This window comes from Crocodylus porosus, unplaced genomic scaffold (genome assembly GCF_001723895.1).
Source record: "Crocodylus porosus isolate Cpor-Errol unplaced genomic scaffold, CroPor_comp1, whole genome shotgun sequence".
Classification (NCBI taxonomy): domain Eukaryota; kingdom Metazoa; phylum Chordata; order Crocodylia; family Crocodylidae; genus Crocodylus; species Crocodylus porosus.
Genome location: NW_017728918.1, coordinates 148,336 through 172,960, shown reverse-complemented (window position 1 = coordinate 172,960; position 24,625 = coordinate 148,336). Strand labels below are relative to the sequence as shown.

The following is a 24,625-nucleotide window of genomic DNA, read 5'->3' as shown; positions in this document are numbered from 1 at the left end:
TACCTCCTGCCAGCTTGTGACCATTATTCCTGGTCACTCCTGGCAGTGCTCGGGGGAACACTGACTCCCCCAATGCCTGCTGATCCCCCCTGACTAGTTTATAGGCAGAGGAAAAAAAATTATTTGGGGGGGCTCAGTGCATGCACGCATTCTGCCTCCACCCTTCCCCCAGCCCAGCAGGTAAGTTTGTTGGGGAAGGGGTGGGGGGAGGGGAAAGGGCCATGGGGGGCAGTTCAAGACCCCCGCAGTGAGGGAAGGACCATGGCATAGGCGGGGCAGGGTCTGTGGTAAGTAGGGCCCTGGCTCTGAGTGCCTCTGCAGCTGCCGCTGCCCTCTGGAGCAGTTTGATGACATGTGCATCGCACCGCAGGGCAGGCAGAGGCACGGCGGAGCCCAGCGGTAGGACACACATGGTGTTGCGCTGCTCCCGGGGCAGCTGCAGAGGCACACAAAGTGCAGTATGCAGCAGCAGCTGCCATCACACCGCGCACAGACCAAGGGGGCACATGCCCCAGGGCCTCTGCTGGGGTGCACACAGCGGCAGGAGTCCGTCCCTACCCCTGCACCCCTGGATGAGCCTCCCATGCTCTGATTGTCCCACCATCTGGCCCAGCCGGGGCCCCATTCACCCCTGCCCCTGCCTGTGCCCCCAAGGGATAAAATGGGAGGACCAGCATACCAGCACGAGCACCCTCCATGAAGCTGCATCCACCAGCATCGAAACCTTGCTCTTGAGAAATCAGCTCCGATGGATGGGCCACTGTGTCCAGATGTCCATGAACTGCCTCCCTCGCCAGATTCTCTTTTCCCAGCCCTCTGGTGGCCAACGCTCAAATGGCGGCCAAAGGAAACAGTACAAAGATACACTCAAGGTTGCCCTCAAGCACAGAAGCATCGACACCAATGGCTGGGAGGAGCAAGCTGCTGACCGTTCAGTGCGGCACCACCCGGTCCACCAAGGCACGCACCGCTTTGAGGCCCAATGACTCAATACCAAGGCGGAACGGCGGCAGCAGAGCAAGGAGAAGAAGACCAACCCAGGGCTGAAAATCCCACTCCCCCGTGCAACAACATGCCTCCATTGCTAAAGAATATGTGTATCCAGAATTGGGCTCCTCAGTCACCTGAGGACCCATCAAAGCTGACGGACATCATCCTCGACTCCAGGGGACTGCCGCTGCCGACGCTCCATAAGACCCACCAAAGATGCAGCATAGACAGCTACAGTCACCCAACACTTTCCAACTAGAAAATTCACTGAGCTTTGCCTTAATATCCATGCTGCTTCTGCTCTCGTTTAAAAAAAAAAGTCCCCTACAGACAAATGAAGCAACTGACGGATCAACAAACTTCTGAGGCAAATCCTCCCCAAACCAAATCATGCTCAAATGTTAAGAATCAATGAAATGCTGTCACTGGAAAAGACAAATTGCAGCTCTCCTGAGATCACAGAGCCCTGGAGAGGAACGCTCGCTGCTCCAGTCTACATCCATGACGCCTGGTTAAGTAGAAGCATGAACGGAGGCCATGACACACGGTACTGACTTGGGACACATTTCTTCTAAATGACATTAAACAGACACCAAATGCCCCACAGTCTGCCAGATGATGCATGGGTATCTTATATTAACCCCATGACAACAGATTAGTTCATTTCTAATTCTCTGTTTACACTAACAGAAACTGAGAACAAAAGAGCAGAGACACTGTTCAAGATCAAAACCTTGTGGCGAACAAATATATACTCCAGCGTCTCTACCCCCCAGTCACTGCGTTACCAAATCTTGAAGGGGTGAGAACGTGTGGGATGAATTAAAGAAAAATGCTCTCTATAAATTCTTCTTTACATCTCATTCTGCTGAGTAAGGAGACTTAGTAGTAAACCACTCACCAATGCACAGAAGCTGGCAAACCTCAGATTAATCTACCTTTCCCATGCCCACTAGACAGGGGAGTTGCATACACTGCATGGAGGTGTAGTCCATCCCACTGGGAATGTAGCATTTACATACTCCCAAAGGAACGTTATATCGGTAGCTTTTACTGTAGCTTACCGCAGGTGTAGATGACATTGAGATGCTTGCGCACACCTGGGTAACAAGGGTTGCCGAATTCATAGGTGCTGGCATACACGCTGCAACTCCTTTTCCCATGGCAGCGTTTGGTCATGAGCTGGAGAGCTGTAGCCGCCTGACACTCTGAAAGGGAAAAGGATATACATTACTGAGTACCCCCCTATACACATCTGTATTTGCACAAGAATGCCCCTCTAAGGCAGGCTACAATCAACACATCTTAGCACTTGGACACTGACATGAAGACCACTAAGCCTCCATCAGAAAGAGGCGACAACTGGAGACACTGCGGATCAATAATAAATCACAGTACAAGGAAGAGGCAACTGGATTATGAGGTTGTAGGGAAGAGATCAGCTAAAAATCAGGAACTCCCCTTCCTCATCAAAATAAATGAAGTCACAAATAAAGTGGGTTTGTTTTCAAAGGGTAAAAAGGGATTTGTGATAACAATTCACACTTCCTACATAGTACTTTTCCGCTACAGACCTCTGAAAGCATTAACAAGGAAGGAACCATTACCCCATTTTACAGGCAAGGAAACAGAGGCATAGAAAACACAAGTGGCTCGCAAAAGCAAGCTGTTGGCAGAGCCGGGAATACCCAAGTGACTTGCAACCTAGGCCAGTGGATGAGCCACTAAATCTACCCTATCAACTGGGAAAATGGCACGTGGCCAGCATGGAGGTGAAAAATAAAGCTTTAGGATTTTCCTACTCGTCAGTGAGTGCCTTTCAGGGAAAACAAACAGCAACATCCCCAGCAGACATCACAGAGTCTTTGCATCTCTTTTTTTTTGAGGAGGAGGGAGAACACTGCTTGGGGGATTTCTTTTATTTGCTTTTTGATTAGTGGGTTGATTTCTGTTATTTTGTTGTTACAGTATTTGGTTGGGTGTTTTCAGGAGACATGCTGCTGGAGAGGGATTAGGTAATTTCCCAGTCATTAAAAACCTTTGTTGCATACTCTACTGTCTTCAGCCTAATATCATGGTCTATATTAATCAAAACCAGACCAATATCACTAAGGGAAGTATAAATTCCCCTGTTTGTCTTAGCAAGTTTTCAGATTTTTTCCATCAAACTGTGATTTTTAAAGGCCAAAATAAATTTATTGCTGATCCTTTAAACAAAAAGATCCCTTAAGCATGCTTATTTGATGTGGCTGAAAACATTTGGCCTGTTAAACCATCCTCCTCATCCAGATACGTTTTGAATCAGCAAAAACGTTAGAGGTAAATGGCCTATACCAAGTACTATTTTACCAAAGTAGGTCTGCAACTGCTCTCAAGAACTAAGGCGAAAATGGGTTATTTGTCATTTGGGATTTTTTTTACAGATGCCTTTTAAAACCAAAGAGCTCGAGTGTGATATTTTGTATTAAGCACACAAGTAGGACCAAGCGTCAGAAAATACAAGACACTTCTGAAAATTTTAAGCAATTTTTAAAAGCAAGAACAGAGCAATGGAGGAGAAAGGAGCATAGCTATACTGTAGTCATTGCACAATACACTCTTAGTTGCTAACCAAGAGGCAGCAAAAGGGAATATGAACCCTAAGAGGGATTGAATGTTAGCACTAAAGCAATAACAGAGTCATGACTGATGGGGGAGAGCCACAGAAAACAAAAGCCAGAGGGCAACATTTCTTTTTTCTGAAATCAAAGACGACATTTTATTCGCATGCTGTGTACGACAAAAGAACAGGGCTGCATGTCAGCATTTTCATACTGAATCCCACAAGTTTCCTCGGGGGGGATTGATCCAACCAGGGCCAGAGGTTCCAAGTGAAACATCTGGAAGGCAGCAATTCTGCTTTGCTCTCCCTTTGTCATGCATCCCATAAAACCAGTCAGTCTAACATAAGCCCTACGCAGGAGTTCACGGAGACTGTCTAGTCTTTCTACATAGTATTGTTCCCAGGCAGGATGGACAACCTTCCCTTGCCCCCCGACGCTGGCTTGGCACCACCACCTCAGCGGGAGTATGAAGAATTAGCCAGGCAGTTCCCATTACTGTTACTGCGAGATACGTGACCAATCTCTTCCACGCGGTACTGAAGAGGTCTCCCTTTGTAATGCATACTTGTAGGAATGAGATGTAACAAGCTACGATCTCTCGGCTCCGCCTTTGTGTCCTGTGCTGCTTCCTGCGCCTTTCAGATCTAGCGCGTGGAGCATGCTCCGGCTTCCATCTCGCACGCACAGAGCACCAGCATGCCCAGTTACACCCCTCACCTCTGCTAATTATCGCCCCCCTCCTGAAGACTAGTTCTAACCCGGTTCTTGGATCTACCACCCCGCTGACTTCAGTGGGATCCCAGGAGATCTGAAGATTCACCCTGGAAGCTCCATTTGCACGATCAGATCCTTAAACTAGGCATCTCCTATTTTGAATGCTCCAGTCCAGCCGCTTTGCTTGCATATTCCCGAGGGCACAGACCTTTCCTCCATTTTTGTTTATTAGGAACATATAGTGAAATCCACAACTCAGTCTTTCCCTAACTCTGCCCAATGCACACTAGTAAAAGGAGCCAGAGCACAATTGAGGGGCTCTGAACACCCCCGTCCCAGCTAGGGGATGATTCCCCCAGGACAAGAAATGGGGAAGACAGCTGCGCAACTGTCCTCCAAGGACTGCTTGCAAGCTAAGACACAAGGAAGATGACAGGGATTGGACTGGGCAGGGACGAAGGATGCACCAGGGCTGCTCAGCACAGCAGTGCAGGGAGTCTGTTCGGTGCAGTGGTACACAGGGTAGTCCTGGCAGGTGGCCATCACTGAGGCTCCCAGTCATGGCCCAGAGCAGCCCAAGAACAAGAGACTACAAGAAAAGTTTAAAGCAGGGGAGTCAAACTCATTTGGCCCATGGGGACAAGTGAGTGGCTCCAGACCAGTTCACAGACTGGACTGGGCTCAAAGATTGGCCCTGCATGCCAGATCCAGTGCACGGCACCAGCCCAGCACAAGTGCCTCAGGCAGAGGGCATCTCAAACCAGCTCTACATGGGTCCTCCATGCGGTGAGCCAGTAGTGGCCTTAGGGGAGCCCAAACTGGGCAACCGCCTGGAGCCCCACACTTTAGGGGCCCCCAAAATTTTGCAACGACACTGAATATTTGTATTATCAATATTGTATCAAGATACTTTCATTGCAGTTTCATGGATAGGGCTAAGTGAAATTGAAATCAAAAATGTCTGACTTGCACACAACACAGGTCATCAAAATTAAGCCTCTAAGGGGCCCCAAATGACTCTCTTGCCCAGGGCCCCAACAACCCTAAGGCCAACACGGAGAGGGCATACTGGACCAGCTTTGTGCAGCCTCCTCAGACCAGCCCCACACCCCACATGCAAAGCACATCCACCCTTAGCCCTGTGCATCGCATTCAGCACATGGCGCCAATCCAGTGCATACCACATGCAGCATATGGGTCTACTCTAAGTCCCACAGGCAGCAATGCAGGCCAGTTGACAGGGCTCTGAGCTGGATCCAGCCCGTGGATTGTATCTTTGACTCCCCTGATTTAAAGTCATCTGAGCCCTCATCCAGTTCTGAAAAACATACCCATTGTCATCAAAGGTGCCAGGATTTTGGACAGCAAGTCCAATTTCATTCTCATTTGTACCTCCATGGGCCACATTCTAGTCCACCTATTAGGCATCTAAGTAGACTTAGACACCTAAATGTGATTCTATTCAATTATGTTAAAAATCATTTTTACCAAACCACCACCAGCAGTGATAAGACCCATGAATGCATCTACTTTTATAAGGTCATTGTTTTAAGACTGAATCATAAAAAATGCAGCAAGGAAGAGGAGGACCCACCCATCTTTTGCATTTAGAGTTTCTCAGAGAGTTGAGTAAGGTGGAACAGAACTGTATTTTGGCACCTAACTCCACTTACGTGCCTAATAAATGGAATAGGCTCTAGCCCTATGAGTCTACAGCCATTCTCATGGATTCAGTGGAATCACTGCAGATCTACACCAGTGCAAACAAGAAGAGTAAATGGCTAACTGACTGCATAAAGTTGGCAAACTATTTCCTTGAAAGAGTTTTCTATGATTACAGAATGGGTAGAATTGTTTTCTCTTGTTACTAATTTAAACAGAAATGACTCAGAGGCCCACAGAAACAACAGAAGAAGTTATCAGCTCTTGTCTGGAGAGACCAATACTGAAATTAAAGTCGCCTGAATTCTTAATCTGTCACCATGCCAATTATCTGCTTTATACCTGAACCCCAAAATGTAAGAGAGAGGCACCAAGCCCTCCAAAAAGAACCAGATCTTTTGCATACTTCAAAAGATTTGTGATAAGACAGCCATTCAGCTAACTGGCAAAGTGTCATAATCTAAGCATCTTATTCCCGTGTTAAACTAACATGGAAGATGTCAGTAGCACATCTCTGAGACAGCTGAGTGACAGATGAGGTTGCAGCTCTCATAAATCAGTGTCTACTTCGTGACATTTGACATTAGAAATCACATCCTGGTGTCTTTAGACTTTTACACTTGGGCCCAAGACTAAAAAGGCACGTGCTAGCTTGTGTGCCCTGATGCATACAGAATAATTGGGAAGTCCTAGGGCTGACACTTTCAGTTAATTTCCCCAATGACATTCAACTCTAGAGTAGAAATATTAGAACCACTATTTCTGACCCTGATTCAATGCAATAATTTTTACCAAACACCAGCAGCTCCAGGAGATCCCAAACTACCTAAGAATCCCATACTTACCAGGCAGGACTGTTCTGGACTCGTCCGTGCGACAGAATGTGCGGCCATTACTGCTAATGTAATTGGTTTTATGCACCCTCAATATAATATTTTTAGTTTGTCTTAACAGAAAGATTATTGGGCATCCATGTTAAGGAGATGTGGGAAGCTGTTCCAATAAGCACAGATTTACATAAATAAAGGCCAGAAAGGCGAGTGTTGAGTAGGTCATTTCAAATCATTCTGACTCAAACAAACCAACCAAATGGATCACCAGCCCTGACCAGAACGCAAAAGTGAAAGTTACCATGTTGGCCAAAACACTGGAGATGCAAACTGGGAGCCTCCTACACTAAGTGCTTTAATAAACTAGGTCTAGCCATTCCTGAATAGCTCTCTGTGTAGACACGCTTATTCCAAAATAAGGGTGCTTTGCTCCCCTTCAGCATAATCCACTTGGTTTTTAATAGCTGTTTTCTTACAAATTACCATGGTATCTTGATCTACGCTAACTTTCAAGTATCGACAAGCTGAAAGTGCAACTGTCAAATATTCAGGTCCTCTGCAAAGTGGCATATGCTTACTCTTTGTGAAGTGATACAAATTCAGAAGCCTCACTCCCATCGTATGAGTGCTCAGCCTCTGTGTTCAAAAACACATAAAATGGGGGCTGTCCCATCCAGAAAATATAATATTAGTTTCACAGTGAGAGAGATGTGGAAGCACTGTATTGGCTTCGCAGCAAGCTGACCATTATTATACAATGCTGGGCTGTTCTTATAGCATAAAGTCATCATTGCTGTGCAAACGCATTCAAAATTCAGAATCCAGGTCACTGAGCTTTGCCAGCAGAACCCAAACCCCAGCTCCTTCAAGGCTTCTGAATCCCTCATCTCAATGTGCTAATAGCAGGCTAGATGTGCAAATTGCTTTCTTCACTTCTGTAACAGGAGGAGAAAAGCCAATGTGTTTCCACAGAATTAGGTCAAAGTGACATTTCCTGGGATTCTGCCTTTGGGAGGACAAGAACAGGTGTGGTATTTTAGATGGAGCACGCAAACACAGGGGAATGCCTTTTTTTGCTTTGGTTCTGTGCAATCAGTGCATTTTGTTAAACATTTGTCCAGTAATGTGGCATTGGGCACTTGAAGTACAGGACAGGACTGCTCAGTGCAAAAAGTATTGGCCTAATTCTGCTGCCACTGAAGTCAACTACCAACAAGCCGAGTTAAGCCAATGCTGCGAGCTTTTTCAAGTTCCTGTACATGGCAAAGAGCAAATATTACAGCAAAGGTTAGAACCAGGCACAAGGGATAATCAGGCAGAACTCTCTTACATTGAATTGGCTGAGCAAACCTCTGTCTACATTGAAGTGCCCATGGCTGTAAATAGGGCGTCTCATTTGAACCAGAACTGATTGTTCTGGGGTTTGACCCAGATTAAAATAGAAGCAACATGGAGGCTAGGTACAGACAGCCAAAAATCTCAAGGCTAAATCAATTCAGTCTTTTCAGGTTAATCTAAACTGCACAGATTAAATTGAAACATAAGTGAACAGTTACCTTTGATTCAGGAAATGCAGGCACATGCCTGCAGTGGCTCAGGCCAGAAGCTGGGCGGGCACTACAGTACACCTTTCTGGCTGTGTGTTCACTTCTTCTTTCTGCTGCCCCCAAGGTCTCTGGGATTTGCAGTCCGGACTTACAGCAGCAGGACTCTGCAAGGTTGCTCATTACTTCCTCTTCCTGTTTCCAGGGACTCTGGGATTTGTAGTCCACAGTCACAGACAGCAATAAGTTTCACTAAATTTAGCAGGGCAGAGCAGCTCTGTACTTGGGGGAAGGTGGGTTTAAGCCCCCTCCCTGGCCCCAGAGCCCACCTGGGGGGACAGTCTCTGCTTTCACCCTCTGCCCCCCAACCATACTCTGCTGACAGCACAGCCCAGCCCAGGGCTGGAAAGCATGTTGGGATGCTGGGGGACTATGATTTAACTTAAACTGGGAAGGGGTCTGAGACAAGTTTCATAAACTGGTTTGACCCAAATCAGTTAAGTCTGATACTACATTCAACCAGGTTTATCTTAAACCAGTTTCAGCCATTTGAAACAAGTTTATGTGTACTGGGCATCTGTTATAGGCTTAAACCAGTTTCTGATCACTTAAACGGGTTTATGTGTAACTTCTGTCCCTAGCCTGACACACGTTGCCCTTCCAAGTTGCATCGTTACTCCTTTGCCAGTCGGTGGCAAGTGAGAGCACACAGCCCCTCAGTCTTGTCTCCTGAACGAGCCACAGACCCTGTACAGACATATGTGATGTCTTGAGAAAAAGTGTTAGCATGTTATTTTATCCAGGGATATGGGTTGTAGTCATGTTGGTCTAAGGACATAGGCAGACAAGGTTCTTTGGGTAAATTTGATATCTTTTATTAGACCAACTAAAATTGTTGAAAAAATTCTTCTTTGCAAGCTTCTGGGTACAAAACCCTTCATCGGCTGAGGAAACGTCTGCAGCATACTTCAGAGGGACTTGAAGCAGGACTGTGGACATATACCTCTGTGCAGTCCTGAGAAAAAAAGGCTTTCTCCCAAGTCAAATACTATGTCTATTCATAGCTATCGGACACTACGGGAGCAGACCACTTTCACCGAAAGTGAAACCACGTCAAAGGCGTTTGCTATCCGTTCCACTGTGCTCTTAGAATCAGGGTTTTAAGCCTGAATTTGGGCAGGTTGTGAGGGGCTTTTTCCTTGTTGTTGTCATCATTTTAAGGCTGAAGAACTGGTGGAGTCTCACTGCCCCTAAGAGCTTTGTGTGAATTACCTTTTGCATTAATGACCATGAAAACCTCCCCACAAACCCTCCCTGCTGGAGAGTTTTATTTCACAGTTCTTAATCTGAGCTCTTACTAGATAATTCATCCCGCTGGTCACGTTCAGTGTTAAAGGGTTGTTAAGCTGATACCCCCCGCCCCCCAGCCCGATCTGCAATCTTTATCAGGCTAACCTCTGACCTGTTAAAACCCAAATCAGATGTCAGCTTTGACAAGGCGAGGGGGGAGAGGCTCACCACGTGTGAGCATGTCACAGACAGCGCTGCAGTGGTATTTAAATGGCCAGGCCTGGAATTGGTGTGAGTGATGCATCGCCAAGAGCATTAAGTGCACTGCAGCATGTGAAGTGCAGCCTGGCTCGAGCACCTTCCAGCATGAGTACTCCTCTCTCACACTTTCTTGTAAAAAAAAAAAGGGCCAAACTGAAGGCTGCATTTATTAATCACATCTGTTACTTCATAGTTACACGTTTTACTCTTTCACTGGGGATACTTAAACTGCATCCACGTCTAAAGGCCTGGCCTTACTTTAATTCTCGGGCTTGGGCTTCCATTTGCTCCTCAGGGCTCCTGTGGATGCCCAGTGCCCCCCGTGCCAGCTAGTCTGGCACTGCATGGCAAGACACATGAAGAATTTACAAACAATATGGGGAAAATTAGAAAAATTTGCCTTATTTTCCAACCGCTCTCAGTGAGATTAAGCAGCTTCTCTTAGACGACATTACGTATCAGCAGAGAGAGGTACCTAGCTGTGTTGATCTGAATTCAGGCAGAAGGCAGGGCAGGGTGGCACCTTAGAGACTAACTCGTTCAGAGGACTATGTTTTCATAAAGGTGTCAGCCTGCTTCAGGGTGAGTGAGACATGAGCCCCAGGCACTGCCTAAGGGGGGGATGGGAGGAGATCTCACCCTCACCCCCACATTTCCCACACTTTTGCGAGCACATGCACGCACACACACACATGCACACGCACGCACATGCACATGCACCTTCCCTGCAGCAGCTCCAGCTCCAGCTTCAGCAACAAAGAAGGCACAGTAGCAGTGGCAGCAGCTATGGTAACACATGGTACCCTGGGCAATGGCAGTGCACAGTTCAGTAGTAGCAGCCAAAGGTTTGCTGCTGTGAGGGCAGAGGTCACCCCAAACATCAGTGTTCAAATGGCTGCTTGACCCATGTCAGCCACAAAAAAAAGGAGGTGACCTCTTCCCTCCACAGCAGCAAACTTCTGGTTTGCCATGCTCTACCACGGCCCAGGGCACAGATCTGAGCAGTTACACCTCCATTCCTTATTTCAACCAAAAAAAATGCCTGTATAACTTCAGTTTAAGCCTAAATGTTTCTAATTTGTTGAAAAGCACAAACAAAACATGCCAGAGGTATTATTTAATCCCTTCTTGACTGGCAAGCAAATCGGTCCCACCACAGGCAGAGTTGGGAATTGAACCCAGACCTGCTTAATCCCAGGCCCAAAACTTAACTACAAGATGATGCTTTGTTCTTCCCTTATTTGAAAATCTAATACAAATAGAAATGTTTTCACCATTTGCTTTAAATTCAGAGAAAGCAAAATGATGCGTTTTGTTTTTCATTAAAACTTGCATCTGTCCTCAAACATCTCCCTTTTTATTAGAAGCCCAAAGACAATTGTCTGGTGTGCGCACAAGGGAATTGGAAAACAAATTAAATCTATAAAAAGCACAACCAGATCCTCAGCCTTTGCAAATAAGCAGAGTGCCATCGATGTCACTGCACCTCTATCAATTTGAAACAACTGCAAATCTAGCCCAAATAATTTAAACTTGTTGACTTAGTGTCATTAAGTTGTGTTACATGCAACAAGCAAAGAAACTACATTAATGGTGAAAAGTATTTTGGGTCTCCCTTCCCAGAGTTTCTCTCAAATCATAATATTTAGGTCCTTTTTCCTGTCCTATTTAATTCTGACAGTTTCCCTCCATAATTGCCACAATACACAAGTATGGGATTTTTGTAGATTCTGGGTAGGAAAATTTGAGTCATTCATCATCCAGTGCAACAATTCCTCTTTCATTCATGCATCAAATTACACCAGTTTTCATTGTGAACCTTTACAGTCTCTGTTATAAATTATTCCAACATGCCCGTGTCTGACATGATTCATACAAAATCTTTTTTTGGAACTGTTAACCAAAAATGCCCCCTCATGTGTACAGGGATGTCCTCTCAGACTGTGTATTCAGCACCATGAACACTCAAAAGAAACCATATGGCTGAAGTCTCAATTTTTCATTAGGATACGTTAGAAGGAGGAGAAGGAATTGGCAGATAATTGGAGACTTCTAGTTAAAAGCTTGATTTTCTGAGGAGTTCTGGCTTATTCTTATACATACGTCACAAAAGTGTCTCTATCAAAACGTATAACCTACAGTAGATCCTTAGCTCTACTTGCTATCTCTGAGCTGGACACAGAAGGAAGCATGATACCACCTCATCATAACAAACCTTGCTTCCAATAACTGCCCACTTTTAATACTCCCAACAACATTTTTTTCATGATTATTCTACAACAACGAATAGCAAGCACCCCCTGTTAATTAACTCTTCCTGCAGTCCCATGGGAGTGTTATAACGAGGCTGTAATGTATGTGGGAAGCATCTTCCCATCAGATAAATCCAGTTTAAAAATGTGATTTGCATCTTTAGAAAATGTCCTATAGGGCTGAGGAAAGGATCTCTCTCCAGCACAGAGCATACATCAGGATAGAGGGTTGTCTGCTAAAAAGCCCGAGTATCTTTAAACAAAAAAATAAGGAAAACTCTATACTCTGAAACATGAGGGTAGTAGAAAATGAAGGATAGTTGTTGTCCTGTGGGGGGGAATCAGCTGAATGCAAGGAGAGAAACCCAATTCCTGCAGGGGAGGTCGGCAGACATCTGAATCAGCATTGTGGTTTTCTGCTTTACGTCTGCCAAAGGAGCAGAACAAACGTGCGCGCGTGTGTGTTGTGCCTGTGCGCGCGCACACGCACATATTTGTGTGCGCGTACGTGCACGTGAGAGAGAGACAGAGAGAGACGGATGTGATGGAAGTGATTTGAACCTTGCTTCAGGTTCAGTGGGTTGAACGTCATCACAGTTTCCCCACCGGTACCCCCAACCTGCCTCAGTCTGTGAAAGGATGTAATGTGAGCAGACAGAGTTCATCTCCCACTCTGCAATAGCTCCTCTTTCTCTTTCTTAGCCATAGCCATCACAAAGTACAACAGCTGCATAAAACAGCATCACTTGTGGTCTCTGCTACACAGAGGTGTACCAACCAGGCCCTGTGCCCTGGGTCACAGAAAGAGCTGGGGCGGGGGCCAAGCCGCAGCGGCCAGGCTAGCAATGGTGGCTATCCCCATTCCTATGCACCCTCAGATTCAGCACAGGGGCTCATGCCTTGGTTGCCCACATCTGGTTATAATACTCCTTCTATGGCTGCAGACTTCACAGGCACGACAGAGTGTGAAGGAAGCATTGGTCAAAGATTTTACAGCCAATCCGCAGCGCGTTCAATGTCTGACCTTTTTTGCCTCCACACTGTGTGAGGATATAGGCAGTGTTTCAAGTTATCTTTAAAGACCCTGTAAGAAGCAGTTAGCAATGACGGATATGCATCCTTTACATTTTCTGCAAGCACACTGGGAAAGTGATGAGCAGACTGGAAAGGTGATTTAAATATAGACTGGAGCTCAGATTATGCTGTGGTACCCAAATGCCACAGCAATGGGGACAGCAGAAATACACGCCAGAGGCCATAATCTGGATTTTTCTTCCTTTCACGAGCATGTAAACCCTCCAGAAAGCAGCTCGGAGTGTATTAGTTTTAGAAGCTCAAACGTACTTTTAGAAGCAAGTAGGAGAATGGAGGAGAAAGCAGAGTCACAAATAGTCAGGCCTTCCTTAAAAACAAATAAATTAACAAATGACTGTGTAAAAATAAGAAGAGATCAGGAAGGAAAGAGGGCAATGAAGGGAAGATGAGGAGATTGAAAAAAAATCCCAGAGACAGAAACCAATTACCAGAAAGAAATTGTTTCAGAAACCAGAACAACAGAACCCCCTCCTGTGACCTGGGAACAATTGCACAAGATATTTCACTCCTCTTGCACAAGAGAATCCCTTTAAGCAGTGAGTCAGAGAGGATGAGAGACATGGTTAATGAAAACCATTCCTGAGCAGTAAATGGTAAGGCCTTGTCCTTGACTGTGTGGATCTGCCTGCGTTAACAAAAAAACCCACTGATACGATATGCATAAAAGCCACTGGTCGCCTGCTGTCTTGAAAGGTCTTCGGAGCAAAGACCTCCTTTTTGTTCTGGTTATACAGAACCTAGTATGGGAGGGTCTTACTCTGTGGTTCAGGTTCCCAGGCATCGCTGTAATAAGACATAATAAATAAATCATATCAGAGCAGCAAAGGAATCTGTGTTGATGCAAAGGGACTGAATGTGTTTGCTTTGCAGAAGTCACTGAAAGCAGTGGGAAGAGAAGCATGATAAAGAGAGAGCTACACCTACACACTGAAAAAGCGCAACTGGAAATAAGTCACTTTGGCTGAAGAGAAGAGGAAATTCTTCTTAACCATCAGCTCTATTCATATAGTTATAGTCATATACAATAGTTACTCCGATAGGGTCAGCTCCCCATTCACATTAATGCCACTTCACACTGTTCTGGAAGTGCAGAAGGGCTCTTGGACAGAAACTAAAAGATATGATACTGCATCCTCCTGCAATCAGCAGAAATTGCTCAGGCACAAACTAAAAAATGCGCCCATTGTAAAGGGCCATCGTATTACCAGAGTATTATAAAGTGACCTTAGTGGGAATATGGCTCATTGTCACAGGTATTTAGAACCCTGAATCAATACATTCCTAAGTTAAAGGGCTCGTACTACACACTTTTTAATGCATATTCATATATTAAAGCAATCATTGGTAGCTCTGTGCAAACCTTTGGTCCCTGATTTGATTTGGCAGAGATTCAGCCTGATTTGGTGGCTGCACCTCTGAATCTGAATGGAATCAGAGGACCATGTAATCTCTCCAAATCAATTCGGAGAGATTCAAGAAGATTCATCGATTTGGACATGGAGACAGCGTTAAATGTTTTTTCTACATACCTCAAGGTAGCAGGCGCCTCATGAATGCTGTGGTGGTGGGGCAGACGGAGTGTCCCACAGGAGCACGGGGGGCTCCCCAGTGCACTCAGCAGCAGACCCAGAAGTGGACCAGAAACTCTTCCAGTCCACTTGCAGGTCCACTGGAGAGCACACAGCCCCCCCAACCCCCACACCTCCCAGGATCCCCCTGTGGCCAATTGCTGGGCTGAGGGGCCACAGAGGAAGCTCCCTATGCCCCCCCGGTGGACCCAGAAGTGGACTGGAAGTATTTCCAGTCCACTTCTGGGTTCACTGCTGAGCTCATGGGGGGGCCCCTGCACTCCTGTGGGATGCTCCATCTGCCCCACCATTGCAGCATTCATGAGCCTCGAGTACGTAGAAAGAACATTTAAATCTGTGTGAATCGCTGGTTCTCCGAATCAGCATCGAATCTTCAGATTCGGATTCGGCCAGATTGAATCAGGGACAGCGATCCAAATCAATGAACCGAATCACTGTCCCTGATTCAGGCTGAATCTGAATTGAATAGGGCCCGCTATGCACACCCCTAATCATTGGTAAAGGAGCTGTAAGGTCTGTCAAGTGTATATATGATAGGTAGTTCCCTGATGTATTAAAATGTCTGTGCTTTGAATCCTTCACATCTGAATTAAGGAAAGGAAATTAAGTGCAAATAATGCTGAATTACCATCTGGGCCCTATCTTAAAATGACACAAACCAGGGAAAATGCTATTAGAGCAAAGACTCCTTTCTCAGAGCCATTACAATCATAGAATCATAGAAAATGAGGGTTGAAGGGACCTCAGGAGGTCACATCTAGTCCAACCCCTGCTCAAACCAACTAGATCATCCCAGCCAAGGCTTTGTCGAGCTGAGTCTTAAAAACCTCCGAGGAAGGAGATTCCACAAACTCTCTGGGTAACCTGCTCCACTGTTTTATTACCCTCCTAGTGAGAAAGTGCTTCCTAATATCCAAGGATCCTGGTTTTCTCTGTTTAAAAATTGCAAATCTCTGATTTAAACCCCCCAAATCCATGATTAAAATGAAACACTACTATACATATAGGTATCAAGTGAACACAGTGTTTTATTGATATATTTACAGATAGCTGAAACCTGTAAAACATTGGTGATTAAATTTTTATTGAAAAAGTATTTCTTCAAACACAGGATTTTTAGTTAGCCTTTGACCAAATACTTTAGTGGAATCAAAACAGCTACATAAAGGTGTCCATGTGTAAACATGGGCTTAGGAATATCAATACATATTTTGACAAAAGTCTGACCTTGTGACTTGTTTATAGTCATACAATTAGAGGGCCCTTGTACTTGTGACTAAGGGTCCTTGTACACATGAGGAAATTGCCCCTTTTAGTGGTTTAATTGTCCTTTTTAATGGATTAATTGCATAACAGTGTGCACATTCGGGGGCAAGTTACAATTAAGTATTGTAACAGCGTAGACGTTCAGCAGTGTATTTCTATTTAAATGGCTTTTTTACATAGCAAACTAAAACATATCCCATGTATTTTAGTTTGCTACATAACACATTACAGCAATACTTCTCACATGTACAAAGGCCCTGTCTGGAGAAGGCGGTGGGGACGGTGCATGGGGTGCTGGAAGCCCGGCCATGCTCGAGGAAGCTCAGGCTTGGCGTCACACAACCCCTGAGATGTGGAGGACCCCAGTGCTTCCCTCGTGGCAGCAGCACCTTCCGGGCAGCATCAAAGGGTGGTGCCGCCATAGAGGGAAGCACCGGGCCCCCTACAGCCCAGGGGCTGCCAGCAGCTTGCCCTCCAGCCACAGGAGAGGCGAGCAGGTTCCAGGAAAAAAAAGAATCGGTCCCTCACCGTTTTCCACCCCCTTTGGTGAGCCTGCCTGCTCCGCGACAGGGGGCCCCAGTGCTTCATTCTAGCCCTGACTTGCCTGCATATCTGTTTGAAATATCTCAGGATCTAAAATAATAACGTGCTTATTCTGTCCGTCCAGAGTACTCGGATTGGTTGTTTCAGTAAGAATTGTGATTGGCTGCCGGGACAACCAATCAGAGTGCTCCAGACAGAGAGAATAAGCCTATTATTATTATAGACTAGGAAATTGCCCATCAAGCATGACGGGGAGGGGGAGGGGGGGCCGCGGGCAGGCGGGGACAGAGGCCTGCAACACACACACCCGCCTCGGGCTGGGATCTGGCTTCCCTCCCTTCCCTGCCCGCCACTTCGGGCCCAGGCTTGTTCTCCGCCCCCCACCACTTCAGGCCCCGGCTGATTTCTCCCGCTTCCACGCATTGTTTCATGCCTGGTTCAAACCCACTGCTTCAGGTGCAGGCCCATGCGCACCCCCGAACACCCCTGCCATTCAACCCCATGCCACTGCCTCCCAGGAAAGGGGGCGGGGGGAAGGGAGCTTGCATGTGGCAGCAGCCACAGTGGGCAGGAGCAGGCAGCCATGCACTGCCACCAGTAACCACCCCTCCGCTTCCTGCTCCCCTGGCCCCCACAGCAGCACCCGAGCCCCAGCTGCCACCCATGGGAGGCACCAGATGCTTCAGCAGAGCCTGGCTCCTCCACCCCCATGAGCACCACAGCTGAAATGGAGCCCTTGGGGGGAAGATTTGGGCTGCCCTCCCCCCAGGGCTTCTGCACCCCAGTGGGTGAGACCTGGCACAGCAGGGCAGAGTGGGGCCAAGTGGGGAAGCTCAGTGCTGCTACTGGGAGCCCCATGCTGCCTGGGCAAGGTGCCCCCTGCCTGCCTGGCACAGCAAGGGGCACAATTCCATGCTGCCACCCCCACTGCTGCCAGGAGGGCAGAGGCCACCTCACTAGGGCAGCACAGGGCTTGCAGCAGCAAGGGCTTCCCCACTTGGTCCCACTCTGCCCTGCCATGCCAGGTCCCACCCACCAAGCTGTGGAGGCCCGAGGGGAAGGAAAGCAGTGCGGGGAGCCCAAGCCTACCCCTAACCTACACACATATCTGGGGACACATTCTCTACCTAGCCCCACCAGGAAAGTATGCAGTGGAAGGGAACAAGCCCCCTGCCCTCCTGAATCGGGCGCCCACGGTTCTGTCCTGCTCCGTACCGGAGCCCTGCAGCTGTGCATTCCAGCCCCGGGCCCCAAGACCCACTCACCGCCCCCGCTAGACAGAGGCCCCAGCCCCAGCCCTCCCTAACTCACTCCCTCCCTCCCTCTGGGGCCTCAACCACCAGACTTACCTGTGAGAGCTATTCTTCAGGCTGCCTGGTGGCCAAGTGAATGTGTGAGCATGCACATGCACATGGCACCCCCTGCCTTACTGACCTTGTCCTGCTCCCCCCAGCCCCTTGCAGGCTGCAACTCTGCCAGCCTTCAGAGAGCTCTTTGCAAAAGTGGAAAATCCACACATTTCTCTGTTAAAACAAAAAATCTGCACTTTTCTCAATTAAAAGGGAAAATCTGTTTTTTTTCCCCATTTTTCCATGGGAAATGGAAAACCCAGATCCTTGCTAATAGCCAACCTAAACTTCCCTTACTACAACTTGAGGCCGTTTCTTCTTTTTCTGTCATTTGCCACCACTGAGAACAGTATAGCTCCATCCTCTTTCAAACCCCGCTTCAGGTAGTTGAAGGCTGCTGTTAAACCACCCTCAGTCTTATCTTCTTCAGACTAAATAAGCCCAGTTCCCCCAGCCTCTTCTCAGAAATCATGTGCCCCAGCCCCCCAAATATTTTTATTGCCCTGTGCTGGATTCTCTCCAATTTGTCCACATCCTTTCTCTAGTAGGGGCCCCAAAACTATATACAAGTATTCCAGATGTGGCCTCACCAGTGCTGAATAGAGGGGAATAATCACTTCCCTTGATCTGCTGGCAACACCACTACCAATGCAGCCCAGAATGCCACTAGCCTTCTGACAACAAAGGCACACGGTTGTAATTGTTAGCTCCTGAGAAGAGAAAGATGATAGCAGTAGTGCCATAAGGTCCAAATCTTCAACCACAGCTGCAACATAAGTGTCATGGAAGTGGATGTGTCCTGCTGAAACCTGTTTGGAGCTCCCTCATTTACACTTCAAACCCTAGAGAAGTGTGTCCAGAAGACCGGAGACTCAAGCAGAAATGGAAACCCCCTGCAAAATACCTGGAGGCCTGCTTGGGTGCTGTGGTAACTCTTAAAATCTGTTAAAGAAATTTGACCTTATTTGATATTGTTTTAATGCAGCTTCTAGTTTGTGGCCAACATGCAGTGACAAGGCAATGTTCTAACTGTACAATTAGAATGCATAACATATGACAGTATCCCATTACTTCAAGCTATGTGAACTCATCCATTTTCCTCCTGGAAATTCTCCCACAACAGCACATACGAATTTCTACCATTGATCAGAAATGATGTTTCATTTCTTGCCAAATGTAGCTTTTTGTAGCCAGTGACAGTGACTTTCTGCCTTCAAACATAAGAAATATGGGCACCAATACACATGCAGTGAGGCTGCTCTGATGTGTTGTTGGTGCAGACTCAATTAATTGAGTCTGCTGGAGTGTGGTAATAACCGCACTCCTGCAGACTCCAACATCACATGTATCAGCATCTCCATGCTAAAAAATGCCAGCAAAGGCACTTTAACTAAAGCTCATTTAACAAGCTTTAGCTGAAGTGCCCTGACCACCATTTTTCAGTGTCGGGATGCTGATACACATGACACTCCAGGAGCTTTAATTAAAGCAGCTCTTGGAGCTGTTCCTCCCAGAGCACATGTAAAATATTCCTATATGTTGTATCCTGTGGTCCTGGGAGCCGAAATTCCTAAGTTCTAGTTCTAGTCTCTGGCACCTATTCTCCATAGCACCGGATTAGTGATTTAGTCCCCCAGTAAACAATGTTATTGCCTCATTGTGAGCATATAATTAGCACCAGCAAAGTCAGTGGGATAGCTCGCATGTTTAAAATTAAATGTGCACTGAAGTATTTTGCTGGATCCAGGCTCTAGCTGCCTTCCCTCCTTTTCTCCATCTCAAAATAATGATACCTTCCAGCAATGGTGTGTTCTTGTTAGGATTAATGTTCATAACATGGTTCAGTAGCACTATCATCTTCAGCATATATAATTTTTGTGCTTGAACATCTGCACTTCAAGGTGATGTGCATGATAAACAGCACAGCACCGAAGGTATATTATACCCCCTGGACATTTGGCAGCTCCACTACAGTTATTTGTCTAACCTTTTAGTATATGTTGTGGATGATCAATAGCATTACGACAGTAAACCATAAAGGAGTGAACATCAGAAGGCAAAAGCTTTACAGCATGTTTCAAATTCCCCCTCATTTGTCTACTGATTAATTACCTTGTACTTGTATATGAGTAAAGAAAAAAAGTTAAATCCTTCAAGTGGCTTCTCTTTAAATAAACTTGTCACAGGAACACTCAGACTGAGAAGACCATGAAAAAGCACGATAAAGTATCAAGAGAGTCACAGCACAAACTTTTTGAAGTTTCTAGGTTAGAAAAGGTTCATCATTTTTTAATAATTTTCCGTAAAAGAAGCCTCCCCATATTCTTTGCCTTGTCACTGCATGTTGGCCACAAACTAGAAGCTGCATTAAAAGAGCATCAAATAAGGTCAAATTCCTTTAATAGATTTTAAGAGTTACCACGGCATCCAAGCAGACCTCCAGCTATTTTGCAGGGAGTTTCCATTTCTGCTTGAAGCTCCAGTTTTCCAGGCACATTTTCCTAGGGATTCAGCTGTAAATGAGGGAGCTCCAAACAGGTTTTGCAGACACAGCCACTTTCATGACACTTGTGTTGCAGCTAGGGTTGAAGATTTGGAAGAGGGGGAGAACTGAGACCCTATGACACTACTGACCCTATCATCTTTCTCTTCTCCGGAGCTAACAAAGTTTAACATAAATTAGACAGAAAGAAAATATGCTCAGCATGGTTTACCAAGCAGGTTTATCAGGCATAACTTTACAATTCCTACATAATTCCCAAGTGGCAGAACACTCTGTCATCCTGAACTTTATAAGGCCAAAACTACCATGTGCATGTTATATACGTTATTGTTTTGTAGGAGACCGAGTTAAGTTCAGACCTGCATCCACCATCCTGTTTCTCACCCCCACCGCATCCAAGCAGCTAGCAGTCATGGATGGATTTTATCCTCATAGCACTCCCATGACGTTGGGAAGGAGCACACTAGGAATTAGGTGCTGTCTGGTTGTCTTGGCCCTACTCAAATGTCCTATTCACCAAGCCACCCATCCTCACACCCATCATCCCTTATTTTCTACACATATATGTTATATATGTGTGCATACACACACACACACACACACACACACAGATATATAGCAAGAAAGACATGTATACATGGCTTCCCTACCAACCACAGGCAGGGGCAATGCGTAGGGGGTGCACGTGCACACCCTGAGCATGGTGGTGCACCCCCTGCAAAAAGGCACCGCCAACACTGTCAGCAGCGCCTGTGGGTGGTCCGCGATCTCTGCTGGCCGCCACTGATGGCTGGGGGTGGTCACCAACCCTTGGTCAGTGCTCGCCACCTCCTCCCGCCACCACCATGCCCCCCCAGCTGCCAGGGGCAGGCGCCATTCACGACCACTGGACTAATACCAATAAAACTAGCCCTGCCCACTCACTCCACTCAGCCACACCACAGAGCGACAAGTTGGTAAAGCAGATTGCTCAGGAGTTGCCCTGAACAGCCTTGAGCACACACCCAAGCCCCATGTCCTGACACTCCCTGGGGCATGCCCTCAGGGCCTGTCCTGAGCTGTACACCCTGCCAAATTACCAGCCTGGAGGGAGTGAATAAATTGGAGATTTTTTTTGGCACTGATCCTACAGTCAGAAGAAAGGCCATATGCACGTAGCCCTAAATTTCCTAGTTCTTTCTCAAAAGGACTATGCATTTTGTTTTAAGGAGGTTGGAAGAAAATCTGCCCAAATGCCTAGGATGGAAAGAGGGGGCGGGGGGAACCATGACTAACCTTTTCATCTCACAAACAAACATGCGGTTTTCTTTTCTCATCAGTCACTTGCTCAGAATGCCTGAATAAAAATGTCAGACTTAGCCATCAGCAATCCCTCACGAAGAGTCTCTTTGCTCACTCCGATTCCTTGTCTACAAATCACCTGTCCCATGAAATTCAAAGTTGCATGTGCTTAGATTGACAAGGTTCTTTGGGTAAATCCAATATTTTTTATCAGACCAACTCAAATGGTTGGAAAAAAACCTTCCTTGCAAGCTTTCGGACACAAACACCCTTCGTCAGGCTGGGGAAGCACCTGATGTGCGCGGTTGGTGTGTGTGCGTGCTCTTCCTGGATGGCATGAATAGTGAAGAAGCCAGAGGCTGGGCCGCATGCAAGAAAGCTTAGACTATGGTTTGAATCACATTCAGGTGGACTGGATGGCTCCACTGGGGTTTGCAGCCTGTAGTTTATTTGTAAAATCAATTCTTTTCTGACGCTCAAAATTAACTGCTGTCCCATCATGACTGCGGACTGCACAGCCTTGAAGAACTGCAGAGCAACCTTCTCTAACTAGAGGAAGCCTTGATTTACAAATCATGGCATTTTTTAATCTACTCCTGGAGGAACGCCGCTGCTTGCTGGCTAGCCAGCCTCACAGTAGGAGCACATTCTCTGAATAAGGATGTGGGAACTATTTGTGTAGCTCTTATGATGGTTAACAGCAACTAGGAGCACGGGCTTCCCTATATCTCGGTGCTGAAAACCTATCTGTGGATTCTCCATTCTTCTGTGCAGTGTCTTGGGAAATATGAGGCTTTGGCAGTGAAGCTCAGAGAATATGCTCCTTTGCTTGATGTGGGATGAATTTTACATCAGTTTTTCCTGTGCTATGTGTATTTGGAGCCAGTGCAGGAGTTGTAACCACTGCTAAAATTCACCTCCATGTCCTCCACCATCTTGCGCCACCTCCCTCAGGATCCTCATATATAAAACAGATTAAGGGAAGTCAGGGCAAGCTGTCCATGAAGGACAAGGAGAAAGAACGCATAACACAGGTAGTATCATTACTCACTTCTGGCCAGGCTGACAAGCCAGAAACATATACTCAGCAGTTTTAGGTGCTCACTCCTGAAGAAGGAAGAAGTTTAGGGGTTGAAGAGGCATCTTCCACTCCTACCCGTCTACCGAAGCATCCACTGGCGCACAGTCTCCACAGGCTTCCACATCTGTACTGCATTTAGAGGATGTAATAGTATTGATGGATTCATCCCAGTGGGAGATGTACAAAAAACTTACATTTCTACCTTCATACACTCAGTCTCAATCCTCAGAAGGCTCCTCAAAATCCCTCCATATCCCAGCCACAAGATCAGAGCATCTCCAAATGCTGGGCACAGCACATTTCATTCCCCCCATTCCCAGGCATCAGAAAGAGCCACCTACGCTCTCCCTCTCCTGGCACAGAAACATTTCCACTCCTCTCTAGCAGTTACGTGTTCCTCTGGTTTCGTGCCTGGTATGAAACAGTCTTAGGTTTCCTGCTTGGCAAGACTACTTTAACAGAGTAAAAATAGTTTCTACCATTATTTTAGACCTGAGCAGCTGCACACGTGTGGATTTTTGCTTCAGTCAAATCATGAGACACTCTTAGGATGGATCCCCAGCAATAAATCTGATGCCAACCTCTTTAGCTACCCAGGTGCTACTTTATTGTAGAGGTCACCTCCTCCTGTATCTCCTCCTGTGGGAGGGCTGGCTGGGAAAAGCAAGAGAGTAATGAATTTTAGGTACTGTAACAGGCAACAAACTGCAGCCTCCTGGCTGTCATATTTATTTTACGGCTTTCTCTCCCCTTTGCAGCATTGCTCTACCCTCGCCAGCTCCTTACTTCTAACAGGGCTGATTCTGCCCTCAGTTACAGAAGTGTCAGCCCACTGGTTCCCAGAAAGTCGCACTTGTGCACTCAGCTGAGAGCAGAATCCGGCCACGTGATGCTCTCCTTCGGTGCCAGAAGAAGGATGCCATTCTGCAGCAGCACTCACGCAAGAGATCTCAGCTCCCTTCTATTTTGCTACCTGCACATGCCTGTTTCTACATATGGACCAAAAACAGAAGTAGAAAAGCAGAGGTTTGCCATGGGGATCACAGCAGAACCGTGCTGTTAACCGCTCGGCTGTGCTGCAGGCGCTCGGATTCTTGCACAGATGCAACAAAAGTGCAGGCCAACTTGTACGTATAACTTAACTGGCTCAATTCTAGTTCTGGTTTCTTAGCCTATAAGACAGGCATCATCCTTGAAGCAGGTGACTGACAGACATCACCTGTTGTCCCGCAGGGTTGGGCCCCTGACAGTCCCAGGGTTTCAAGGGTCCAACCCTGCAGGACAGCTGCTAACAGGATTCCCCCAGGGTTCGCCTGCTTGCAGATGCATGCCCCGGGCTGCTGCTGCACCTGGACTCAGGACACACCTATGCAAGCGGGGAAACTCCAGAGGAGCCCCATTTCCAGATCGGTATCCCGAGTGGGGGCATGGCAGCACGTTACACGTGCCTGGGAGGTTCCCAGGGCATGCCTCTGCAAGCAGGGAATCTTGGGCAGGTGCTCCCAAGGCTTCAGGATCCCAGATCCTGTAGGGAGATTCCCAAGTGCATTCAGGATTGGGTCCTGAAACCCCAGGAGGGCCTGCCCTGGGCAACTGGAGAGTGCTAGCAGCCCAGAGCCACCCAGACTCTCCTGCCATAAGGCAAACAAGTATCTGGCACAATAAAGCAGCACACATTTTTACTACCTATTGTTGAAGCCACACTTCTGGGCATCTGTGGTACAACAAGGGGCAAGATTCCCTTTAAGGTGCGCACATGCGCAGCTGCACAC

The 24,625-nt window shown here is 46.8% G+C and overlaps 1 protein-coding gene across 1 annotated transcript in view; it reads right to left on the bottom strand.

The window, feature by feature from the left end:
* The window catches only part of LOC109311468 (protein eva-1 homolog C-like), a 303,458-nt gene that overhangs the window by 145,314 nt on the left and 133,519 nt on the right, over nt 1-24,625 (bottom strand). Inside the window, exon 5 of the mRNA XM_019537109.1 lies at nt 2,055-2,198. Within this exon, the coding sequence (XP_019392654.1) occupies nt 2,055-2,198 (144 nt within the window). The remainder of the gene's footprint in view (nt 1-2,054; nt 2,199-24,625) is intronic.